Below are 12,599 nucleotides of genomic sequence, written 5' to 3'. Positions count from 1 at the left end.
CTTATGCTTGTGGAGGCTCAAAGCTCTTTGTTTTGACACGAGGGAGACCTACATAGTCTTATGCAGGCGGTTTGAATTTTGTGACGGTGTAGTGTGATCACTCACATGAACGAATCAAGATGTGGAGGCATCATGCTGCACCGCTGTACCTAAAAACATCTTCCATATGTGCCACAGCATTACATAAGTGTATTGTGTTCACTACCTGGAAAATGAATGGAAAATACTCAGAGAGATAATATAGGTTTTACATAACTTATTTTAACATTATGGTCTGGTTCATGCTCAATAACAGTGGTGAGGATGTTTTTTTTCATTCAACCACTTCAATAATTCCACTCACTCATTAAACCTATTACAAATGACTAAAAATGATAAATTATAGACAAAGGTTTCTGTTTGACAACTCGAGAAATGTCTTGTTGATCATGGTATTATTTTGACATCTACATGCGGACTTCCACCCGTGTCTGTGTCCAGCTTGTTGCTGGCACTTCAAACTGTTGGCGATGCTGTCAGTACATATGGCTAACGCTGCGGTGCGGTACTTGCTCACAGAATAAAGAGATGTGGCAGCTCTGTGACAGCGTTATGCTTTGCCAGGAGAAGTTTCAGAGGAATGCATAGCCACCACTTTACGGAAAATTAAAATACAAGGAGTCATTCGGGGGCCATGCGTTTTCGCCGACAGTTGGCAGGCAGGTATTTTCCTACAGCCAGGCGTCGCGCTGGGAAAGCATCATTTCACTTGGCACAGCCGCTGGCTGCTTATTTAGCATGGATGCTAGCTAACTAGACGCACGTTTGTGTTTGTGAGCAGGCACGGCAACAACACGCAGCGTTAGAGGGGTTTTCTGTTTCATGAATTGTGATTACCCGTCTCATGGGAGTGCACAGACGTCCCTCCATAAGTGAAAATCTCCAGACAGAAACTCTGAAGTGACTGGGAGGTGTTAGCTGACATTTCCTTAACGAAAAGCGGGGACAGCTTGATATATCTTTTTCAACTCGACATTAATGTGGCGTATTTGAAATGCTGCATCCTTAATCCTGCGTTTTGGCTTGCAGGCACGTAAAGAAACTTTGGGCATAGCCTGTGAGGCGTGAAGGATGTGGACCAGCTGCTCTGACAGAGGATCTACCCAGGACTGTGTCACCTCCCCGGCCGTGTGTGGTTGTGGTCGGAGCAGAGCTGTGAACCCAGGCCGCCCTCCCACCTCCCTGCTCTCCTCACTATGGGACTCCGAAGATGCTTCTCTGTCCGACTGAGGACTGAACCGAGCCTCCACTGTACTGCACTGTAAACCTTTCATGTGTGAGAGGCTGTCTGGGCCAGCAGTGACCAGTCATGACAAGGCACATATACTGTCTGCCAACTCTTCAGTCAGAGGAAGTTTTTTGGATGTGAACCCAGGCAGAAGTGTTGAACATCCTCATGTGCAGAATGTGTTAAACCGCTGGTTCACAGGTGTTCTCACCTCTAGGACCCTTAACCCGTACATGATCAGTAGACGGACATCTATGGGAGATTGTTACAGAGGACCTCATCTCCACCTCTTGTGGATTATTGAGCGTGATGTCATCTGGGACAGACACCTGCAACCACATCAGTCCACTGTGCTCATATTTAGTCAGAGGAATCAGTCTTTTAATACTTTTGCTTGGTTACCCACACCGGGGCCCGCTGGTGGTCCCTGGAGTCAACTTTGAGAGCCACTAGTTTACATTGTCTCCTTAGAGTATTTAGACAAAAGCGAAGTTTACCAAAAATGTTCCTGTTTCTATAACGAGAGAGAACTCTCTGGCCATGCATTAAAGACCCAACAGGAAGCCGACACAGTCACAGAGCCATGCCTATCAGCAAGAAAGGTGAGTTACTGTATGTGGCAAAGCTCTCATTAATTCATTACACAGCCTAACTACATGATGTGAACAAGCAAGGTGCTGCATTAGAATAGAATGATACTTTATTGATCTTTTACAGGAAATGACTCTGTTACAGCAGCATGTTAACATGCAGACAACCCACAAACCGGACAGAGCACCATTATTAATAGTCATCAGTATGACCATATACACTAACATACAAAAGTTTGGGGTCACTAAGAAATGTCCTTATTTTTGAAAGAAGAGCTTTTTTTTCAATGAAGATAACATTACATGAATCAGAAATCCAATCTAGACATTGTTAATGTGGTAAATCAGTATTCTAGCTGGAAACGGCTGATTTTTAATAGAATATCTACATAGGGGTACAGAGGAACATTTCCAGTAACCATCACTTTCTAATGCTACATTGTGTTAGTTAATGGTGTTGAAAGGCTAATTGATGATTCATAAACCCTTGTGCAATTATGTTAGCACATGAATAAAAGTGTGAGTTTCATGGAAAATATAAAATTGTCTGGATGCCCCCAAACTTTTGAATGGTAGTATACATTGTATATAAGTTAAAAAAATATATAAAGGTTAAAACATATGCACAGTATATAAATCAGAAGTAAAAGTATTAATGTGAATTGAAAAGCCTGATTGCTGCTGGTAGGAAGGACTTCCTGCTGCACTCAGACCTGCACTGAAATGCACCTGCACATTACTGAAACTCCATTTGTCCACAGTTTACATAAACCTTCGAAACCCAATTTTGGTTGTTCAACAGCATGTGGACGACACAGTTTGTGTTTGATCCTTTCTAGTTTGAACACTAAAGCAATGGTTTTCCCAAGATGATGCGGAAAAACCAGATTGGCCTGCACAAAGTCCCAGCCTCTACAATTATTTTAAGGTGAACTGGAATACAGAGTGTGAGCCTGACCTCATCACCAACACCCATTGTTGGACCTCATTATTTCTCCTGCTAAGCACAGCCCCAGATCAAGGGTCACATCTGGTGAAAAAGGGGTACAGTTTTCATACATGCCTCGATCGCTGGTGTGTTACAAATGTATCACAGTCTGTCCCTTTCTGATAAACTGTGACCAGGGGCTGTGGCTGTGCAGGGTGTGAGTACAATTATGTGGGAGCATAAACTCAGTTTACTCATCTCTGTATTTACAGACTTGACAGAGTTGTAAGATTGATGCACTTTTTTGTTCTATATATTTATTATGCCACAGTATTGTCACACCATGCTAAATGTTGTCAGCTTGATGCACAAATGATACACTGTACGTATTACTATATGCAGAAAAGAAACCAAGGAAACCCCAGAGCTTTATGTCCCTCCCTTCTCTGCAGACACAGCTCGAGCTTTGGGGCTTCTGGAGGAATACTGCACTAAACTGAAGAAGCCTGAGGAGCAGCAGCTCAAAACTGCCATCAACAGAGTGATGGGGATTTTTAAAACCAACCTGTTTGAAGCTCTTCTCGGTAAGTCAATGCAGAACAACCAAGCAACTAATATTTTCTGTTGGTTAATACTGAGGTTATTTTCTAAGAAAAACTGACAGTAGTTTCAACTTTGTTGCTCTAAATGTATACATGACTGTTCTACTGGCTAGGTTGTAGTTGAAAGTACACTACCAGTCAAAAGTTTGGACACATCTTCTCATTCACAGTTTTTTATTTATTTTGTATTATTTTCTACATTGTAGATTAATACTGAAGATGACCACTTTTTTGTGTACAACATAATTCCATATGCATTCTTTTATAGTTTTGATGTCTTCAGTATTAATCTACAATGTAGAAAATAATTAAATAAAAACCATTGAATCAGAAGGTGTGTCCAAACTTTTGACTGGTAGTGTATGTGAAACATTGCAGATTGATGGGATGGTGTATGAACAAAATTCTTTAATGATTAGCTAATTTTTAATGATAACCTGCTATAAACAGTAAGCACATTGCCTTTTGTTATCACAATGGCTAGATAATGAATATTTTTATGGCAGATACAGAGAATGTCAGGATAACTGCAGTACTCATAATGCATCCTCAGTTTGATCAGTCTAGTCTTTACACCACACAAACAACCTGCCTCAGTAGCTCTGACATGCAGTCAGAGTTGGGGCTGTTGTAAGCTTACTGTGTTAAATTATTACCATATACAAAGTATGTTATGCTAAACAGAACCATGGAATATGCAAGTCCTTTTATTCATTTATATGTTTTTATAATTTATGTAAACTTAATTATCTACGGTAAGAACTTTTGAAGAACATTATGCAGAACAGTGAAACAGAAAGCCACATAATATGAGTCAGCTGTTCTTAGTTAAACTGGTGTTGTCACAGTTAGCCAAGATGTCAGTCTGTAGTATTGTTCATTCATAGTGGTCGATTTGTAGTAGGATCACAATCATGTGATTGTCAGCAGGCAGCTGACGTAGTGTTCACTTGTTGTCATATTTACAGTGATGCCGTGCCGCTATATCACAATGATACAGAAATCTTAAACAAATCCGCGGATCTACACTATAAACTGCATCACTGCCAAAATCTAATCACTTGGTCCTTGTGTCATTTCTGACCTTCGCTGAGAATTTCATCCCAATCTGTTTTTGAGTAATGTTGCAAACAGACAGACAGACAAACAGACAGACAGACAAACCAATGCCAGCCGTCACATAACTCTGCTATGTTCCTTGGCGGAGTAATAAACCATGATATGCACTGAATTACATTACAGAATTTTCAAAGAATTATAATACTTATGCCTCACTGTTCATACATACATGTCACCATCTCTCTCACCTGTATTTGCACACTTTCCGTTTCGCTCTCCCTCCAAACTTTTCCTTCAGCAGCTGCATTCTCTGTTTTATAATTGAAATGTATAACAAAGTCATACATCTTAATCCAGTATCATACACATGGTCTGTAGATGACTATTGTATTGCCACAGCAGTGGTGATGAAAACTTTAGTCTTATTCTATGAGATTTAGGAAGAGGGTAGGGAACATCATCAGAGACCCCACTCACCCTGGACATAAACTGTTCTCTTCCCTCCCCTCCGGCAGGCGCTACAGAGCCCTGTACACAGAAACCACCAGACCAAAGAACAGCTTCTTCCCCACTGCCATACCCGTTTTAACGGCAGATCCTTTGTCAGCTACAGTACTGCTGACTTTTTGTTAACTTTCTGTGCAGTACTGTGCCTGTACAATATTTTGCACTATGAACAATATTCTTTCTGTTTTGTGCTTTTCTCACTTTAGCAATTGTCGTTTTGCACTACTGTGTATATATATATATATCTATCTGCTACAGCTGGATTACAGATGAAAGGAAATAACAAAATATAGTCTCTTAGTAGTAAGGTGGTAACAGCCTGAATGCTCTTTGGCATTGATTCTCCAAGTCTTTGCAACTCAAATGCAGCAACAGAACACCATGCTTCCATTGTATAGTCCCTCATTTGGTGTTCTGATGATAATGGTGGTTTCCTATAGGGGAGACTGAAATTGGACTGAAATCTGAGTCCTGTATTACAAAGCAGGATTTGATGTTTTTGAGGTAACTTCATCTTTAACTCTGGGTTTTCCATACTACGACAGGGGTTTCATTTTAGCGTGGGTGCATCACCACGGGAACTTATGCTGAACACATAATATGCTCCAGTAAAGGTAATGTTTGAGATTAGAGATTAGATTTCTTTTTTCTATAGTTATTTTATTATCCTCTTATTCCTAGTGTGACACCAACAGCCAAAACCAAATTCCTTGTATGTTGTATACATACTCGGCAATCAATGCTGATTAATATTCATATTCATATTCATATTCATATTATTATACACTTAGAGTACCAGTCCAAAGCTTAACCTTGAATCTATTAGTTTAAGTCTTTTAGTAAACATCGACAACTGTCACGTTATGGAACAAAAACTACAGTATTCTACCACTTCATAATCAACACAAACAGAAAGCCAAACTCAAGTATTATCTACACTGTATGTATGTCTACATATATATCACAGACAAGCAACCGTACCCTCCGTACTTACAAAGGAGTTGCATTACATTTTATATGATGTTCACACTAATGACTGAGACATTAGTGTGAACATTTTTTAAAATGTGGAAAAAGATACTACCTTTACTACAACTAGTTTTATTTTTTTATTTGCACAGGACTCAGACTCTAGTTTTCATACACTGACTTACCACTACCACAGAAGTCAACTAAACTTTGGGTTAATATTGGATTTACGTAACGTCTAGCTGATGGCTGGTTTATGCCGTTGTGGCACAAATGCTTTACCACAAACAGAATCATGTTTTTTGATATTGTTTTTTTTATTGAATCCTTTGGGTGCTGTGGGTTGCAGGGGTGGTACCACCATAGATCAGGCAGGCTCTGGTGCATCCCTTGGATACCTGATTGAATGAGGGTCTGGATAGTTTAAAGGCTGGGTTGAGTTCTTCAAACTGTTCCTTAGAAGGGATTATGGTGTGGTAGGACACATTATGCTGCTGGGGGAGACTGGTGGCAGCTGGGAGTGACATTGCCATAGGGAGGTGTACTTGGTTTGCAACAATGTTAAAGTGGGTGACACGTTTCAAAGCAAAACCCCTTTCAACTTCCTTTCATTCCTTCCTTGTAACTGGCTATAACTAAAAGCCAACACTTTTAGATATAGTCAGTTACAACACTTTTAGTTGTAACTGACTGTAACTAAAATTGTTGGCTGCATGTCTGGATGATCACACTGTTCACTTTTCTGTAAAGTTCTAATGGCAATCTTACTTGGTTGGACCTAGTTAGACCTGTGTCACTTCCAACAGGCTGAACCACATGCTGGCAGACAGGCACACACCAGCAATGGTACTTTGAGTTGTGTGAAGCACTTTAGGGAAAGCTTTATTATTAGCACTGGTCCAAAAACACCATAGAAAGCAAAAGACATACTTTGCTGCCAAAATCAGAAAACCCCCATTTTCATTCAGTTTGCCTACAATTTCAGTAACATTTTTGCAGTTGTCAATATTTTTATTTTCATATTAATAAAATAGTTACATTGTCATCACACATTGACAAATTTTCAGTGATTAGGGATACTTATCAATTTTTTTAGACAGTTTGAAATGGTCTTGTCCGTTTAGAGTTCTCTTGTTTATTATTGCATTCTTTTGCATTTTACATTACTTGAGGTACTGTCCAAATATATAAATATTGCGTGCATCTCATATTAGAATATGGCTGAATAGGTGCAATATTTTTCTCCACACATTGCTCATAGTGAAAAGTGAAAAATGTATATATTCTAGACTCAGCACACATAAACTGAAATATTTAAAGCACTTGTTTTAACTTTGATGAGAACAACTTACAGCTCATAACCCCCCCCCCAAAAAAAAATCTCTGAATATTAGAATATTTCATACAGCTCCCACATACCTATAAGAAGAGTTCTAATCAGCTAACTATCTGAAAATACCTGGAAAGAGCCTTGAAATCCTCAGTCTGATTCAGTACACACAACCACAATCATGGCAAAGACTGCTGACTTGACAGTTGTCTAGAAGACAATACTGACACTCTAAAGTACATTGCTGAAAGGGCTGCTGTTCACTGAGTGCTGTATCAAAGCATACTAATGGAAAGTTTACTGGAAGGAAAAAGTGTGGTAGGAAGTATTGCGCTAGCAAAAGGAATGACGGCAGACTTGAGAGGATGGTCAAGAAATGCAGATTCAAGAATGTAGGGGAGATTCGCAAACAGTGGACTGAGGCTGGAGCCAGAACATCCAGAGTCACCAAACACGGATGTGTCCGGGAAATGGGCTACAAGTGTTCAATTCCTTTTGTCCAGCCACTCCTGAACACCCAACGTCAGAAGCGTCTTACCTGGACCAAGCAGAGAAAGAACTGAAGCATTGCTAAGTGGTTCAAAGTACTCTTTTCAGATGATTTTGCAATTTTGCATTTCTTTTAGAAATCAAAGTTGCAGAGTCTGGAGGAAGAATGGAGTGGCACCGTTGCTTGAAATCCAGCGTGAAGTTTCCACAGTCAGTTATGATTTGAGTGCCATTTGTCATCTGCTGGTGTTGGTCCACTTTTTTGCATCAAATCTAAAATCAACACAGTCATCTACCAGCAGATTTTGAAACACTACATGCTTCTGTCTACTGAAGAGCTTTTCAGAGATGCAGAGATTGTCTTCAAGCAGGACCTGGCATCTTCCCATACTGCCAGAGTCACTCAGAAATGGTTCACGGACCATGGCATTACAGTGCTAGATTGGCCAGCCAACTCACCAAATCTGAAGACCATAAAAAATCTGTGGCGTGTTGTCAAGAGGAGAATGGGACGAACCAGACCCAACAATAAAGAAAAGCTGAGGACAGCTATCAAGGCAACCTGGACATCCACTACACCTCAGCAGTTCCACAGGCTGATGGCCTTCATACCACACCACATTGCTGCAGTAAATCAAGCGAAAGGAACTCCAACCAAGCATCGACAGAACATACATGAACTCCACATACATACGTGGACAAAACTGTTGGTACCCCTCGGTTAATGAAAGAAAAACCCACAATAGTCACAGACACAATTTGAATCTGACAAAAGTAATAATAAATAAAAATTCTATGAAAATTAACCAATGAAAGTCAGACATTGCTTTTGATCCGTGGTTTAACAGATATATTTTAAAAAATAAACTCATAAAACAGGCCTGGACAAAAATGATGGTACCCCTAGAAAAGACTGAAAATATTGTGACCATAGGGACCAGTTCAATCAAGGTGTGTCCTCTGATTAGCATCGCAGGCGTCTACAAACTTGTAATCAGTCAGTCGTCCTATTTATAGGGTTACAGTAGTCACTGTGCTGTTTGGTGACATGGTGTGTACCACACTAAACATGGACCAGAGGAAGCCAAGGAGAGAGTTGTCTCAGGAGATTAGAAATAAAATTATAGACAAGCATGTTAAAGGTAAAGGCTATAAGACCATCTCCAAGCAGCTTGATGTTCCTGTGACTACAGTTGCACATATTATTCAGAAATTTAAGATCCATGGGATTGTAGCCAACCTCCCTGGATGTGGCTGCAGGAGGAAAATTGATGACAAATGGAAGAGTTGGATAATACGAATGGTAACAAAAGAGCCCAGAACAACCTCTAAACACATTAAAGGTGAACTCCAAGGTCAAGATACATCAGTGTCAGATGGCACCATCCGTTGTCGTTTGAGCCAAAGTGGACTTCATGGGAGACGACCAAGGAGGACACCATTGTTGAAAACAAATCCTAAAAAAGCCAGACTGGAATCTGCATGTTGACAAGCCACAAAGCTTCTGGGAGAATGTCCTATGGACAGGCAAGACAAAAGTGGAACTTTTTGGCAAGGCACATCAGCTCTATGTTCACAGATGCAAAAATGAAGCATATGAAGAAAAGAACACTGTCCCTACTGTGAAACATGGACGAGGTTCTGTTATGTTCTGGGGCTGCTTTGCTGCATCTGGCACAGGGTGTCTTGAATCTGTGCAGGATACAATGAAATCTCATGACTATCAAGGTATTCTAGAGAGAAATGTGCTGCCCAGTGTCAGAAAGCTTGGACTCAGTCGCAGGTCATGGGTCTTACAACAGGGTAATGAGCCAAAACACTCAGCTAAAAGCACCCAAGAATGGCCAAGAGGAAAACACTGGACTATTCTGAAGTGGTCTTCTATGAGCCCTGATCTAAATCCTATTGAACATCTGTGGAAGGAGCTGAAACATGGCGTCTGGAGAAGGAACCCTTCAAACCTGAGACAACTGGAGCAGTCTGCTCATGAGGAGTGGACCAGAATACCTGCTGAGAGGTGCAGAAGTCTCATTGACAGTTACAGAAATTGTTTGATTGCAGTGATTGCCTCAAAAGGTTGTGCAACAAAATAGTAAGTTAAGGGTACCATCGTTGTCCAGGCCAGTTTCATGAGTTTATTTTTTCAAGTAATTCTGTTAAACCACGGTTCAAAAGCAGTGTCTGATTTTCATTGGTTAATTTTCATAGAATTTTATTTATTACTTTTGTCAGATTCAAATTATTCCTGTGACCATTGTGGGTTTTTCTTTCATTAACCGAGGGGGACCAACAATTTTGTCCACGTGTGTACATGCCTGATGAAAAATATTGAACTAATAATATGAGATGCGCCTTTAGATTCTGTCTCTATGTCACTGTGAAAAGTATGTCTTAATGAAGCTGTAAGGATCATTAATGAAAACGTGACCTGTGCTTAAATGTCAGAATGCCCTTACTTTAACAGACTGATGAAGCAGCAATGTTATTTTTCCCATGACTGAAAGTGTTTAGCATCCATGTGAATGCAAGAACCCTGCAAGTTTCACAGCAGAATCTTACAATTTAAAGTTAAGAATAATATTACACCTGCTGTTTTAATGTTGCAGCTGATTAGTGTATGTAAATTTCCCATTTCTGAGTACACAAAGTGCACAAATCTTAAAGTTTAGTTCAAATAAATGAAAATTAAGATGGAATTTGTTCAAATTTTTGAGAGCCCAATATTTTTCCAAGTTTTATTATGCCGTTAAATTGCTGGTGTTCCTTTCACCTGCATCACCACTGCCTCATTCAACTGACCCATCATCTTTTGTTTTTTAATAATGTTACGACAGGCAATTGAATTTTGCAACTCTTTCCAATTTCACATTTATCACTGATGATCACTTGAATGTTTCCTGTTTTGCTTTAAGTTTTTGAACAACAATAGCGAGACTGTGCACTATAACATGCAAAACATCACACTGAAAGTACATGTTACAAATTCCCCCTGTAGTTCTGACTTACAGTGTTTTCAGAGCAACATACAGTCAGGTCCAAGAATATATACACTACCAGTCAAAAGTTTGGACACGCCTTCTCATTTAATGGTTTTTGTTTATTTTCATGACTATTCACATTGTAGGTTCTCAATGAAGGCATCAAAACTATGAATGAACACATATGGAATTATGTAGTAATGAAAAAAGTGTGAAATAAGTCAAAATGTTTTATATTTTAGATTCTTCAAAAATAACCACCCTTTGCTTTGATTACTACTTTGTACACTCTTGGCATTCTCTCGATGAGCTTAATGAGTAGTCACCTGAAATGAGCAGAGCCTGCATGTTGTCCTTTAGACCAGCCTCTCTCTATTGATGATGTAGCCCACAGACACTTGGTCTTTCATGGTATATCACCCTCTATCGTTCACTGCATGAGGCACGCTTTTATACCCACATTGGTGTGTGTCTTCCTCAAGCGAAAACGTAATTCTCAAGCTTAAGGCTACTATTTTAGCTGGTTCAGTGACTGCACCCCTCTGGACACACCTCAGATGTTGTACCTGGAATCTGCTGGAGCCACTCTCCCAGTAACTAACCAACAGGATACACATTCTACATGGCTTTTTGTAAACAAGCTGTTTCTTTCACACAAACATTTTTCACTTTCCTTTTCTTTTGTATTTGTATCAAATCAAATCAGGGTGATTGTCCAAAATACATATTGTATACACAATTTATCTTAACCATGGACACTGGTTAAACCACATTAGAACCCCTTTTTAATTTCACGTGTGGATTACATTGTCATGTAATGCAGTGCTTACATAATATCCTACAACAGATGTTCTCCAGGGGCACGCTCGTATCTTGCACTCGTAATGCCACGTATTAAAGATTTACTTCTATTGCCTGCAAGCTTCCATTAAACAGTAGAATTGGTCACTATTCATTATTGACCAATATAGAGTGAGTCACTAGTTAATTGATGCCATTCTTTCTTCAGAAGTCATTAGTTCTAATCAGGATACGTTAAGTTGTAGTGATAATAAATATTAACACTTGTTTGCTGAATGTATGAATTCTAGTATTGTAACTTTCTGAATATAAACACAGCTTCATATTGTTTTTTAAAATTGTGTGTTTCTTTTATTGGCTTCTTTCTGGATTTTCATCAATTAATTTCATGGATTTTTTTAGTGTATAGTTGAGTTGTTTCACATTCATTACTTGTCACTCCAAATAGAGGAACTCCATACATCTTACCAATTTCATTAGCAGTGACGACAAACAATAGTTGGTACATTCAAATACAACTAGAACTCTGCGATGGAATAAATGCCTCCTGAAATAGATGTAATCATCTTACAAAGCATTAGGTGCTGTCTAATCTGGCCAGTGGCGTGGGCGCCCCAGCTAAACCCCATCACTGCAGAGTGGATCCATGTGTGGATTAACCCCTTCAACATACCCACTGCTATATTCCACAGTTACTTATCTGTGCAGTTGTGCTCGCTGATCTACCAGCCCAAGCTTCATACTTTTTTTGATTGACAGGGAAATTACTGTTAGAGAGAGACTTTCGGTTTCAACCCTGAAAATGAAATTGTAGTTATTGTCAGGGTTTTTTTTGGCCTTTTTACGGCTTTGTTTGATAGGTGCAGTGTAGATGGACAGGAAAGAAGGGAGAAGAGTGGGGGGAAGACATGCAACAAAGGGCCGTGAGCGGGAATTGAACCCGGGCCACTGTGTCGGGGAAGCCCCTGTACATGGGTCATGGGCCATTGAGCTATTTGGGCACCCCTGTAGTTACTGTCTTTTAAAAGTACTATAAATTGCAGCATACTTTTATAAGTGGTGGGTTCATTTCATTTGAC

The 12,599-nt window shown here is 39.7% G+C and overlaps 1 protein-coding gene across 25 annotated transcripts in view; it reads left to right on the top strand.

Annotated features, from left to right (window-relative positions):
- Positions 1-500: 500 nt before the first annotated feature.
- Positions 501-12,599, top strand: part of dlg2 (discs, large homolog 2 (Drosophila)) — a 186,852-nt gene continuing 174,753 nt past the window's right edge. For 11 of the 25 annotated variants that reach the window (XM_055017140.1, XM_055017138.1, XM_055017144.1 and 8 more), the window contains exons 1-2: positions 503-1,869; positions 3,238-3,369. In XM_055017140.1, coding sequence (XP_054873115.1) covers positions 1,851-1,869; positions 3,238-3,369 — 151 coding nt within the window. In that variant the 5' untranslated portion in view covers positions 503-1,850. Of the gene's footprint in view, positions 1,870-3,237; positions 3,370-12,599 lie in introns of all 25 variants that reach the window. The other 14 variants (XM_035951106.2, XM_035951104.2, XM_035951105.2 and 11 more) reach the window with 4 other exon arrangements.

This window comes from Amphiprion ocellaris, chromosome 14, assembly GCF_022539595.1.
Source record: "Amphiprion ocellaris isolate individual 3 ecotype Okinawa chromosome 14, ASM2253959v1, whole genome shotgun sequence".
NCBI classification, from domain to species: Eukaryota; Metazoa; Chordata; class Actinopteri; family Pomacentridae; genus Amphiprion; species Amphiprion ocellaris.
Note: the sequence above shows the minus strand (reverse complement) of the source record. Positions and strands in the feature narration are given on the sequence as shown.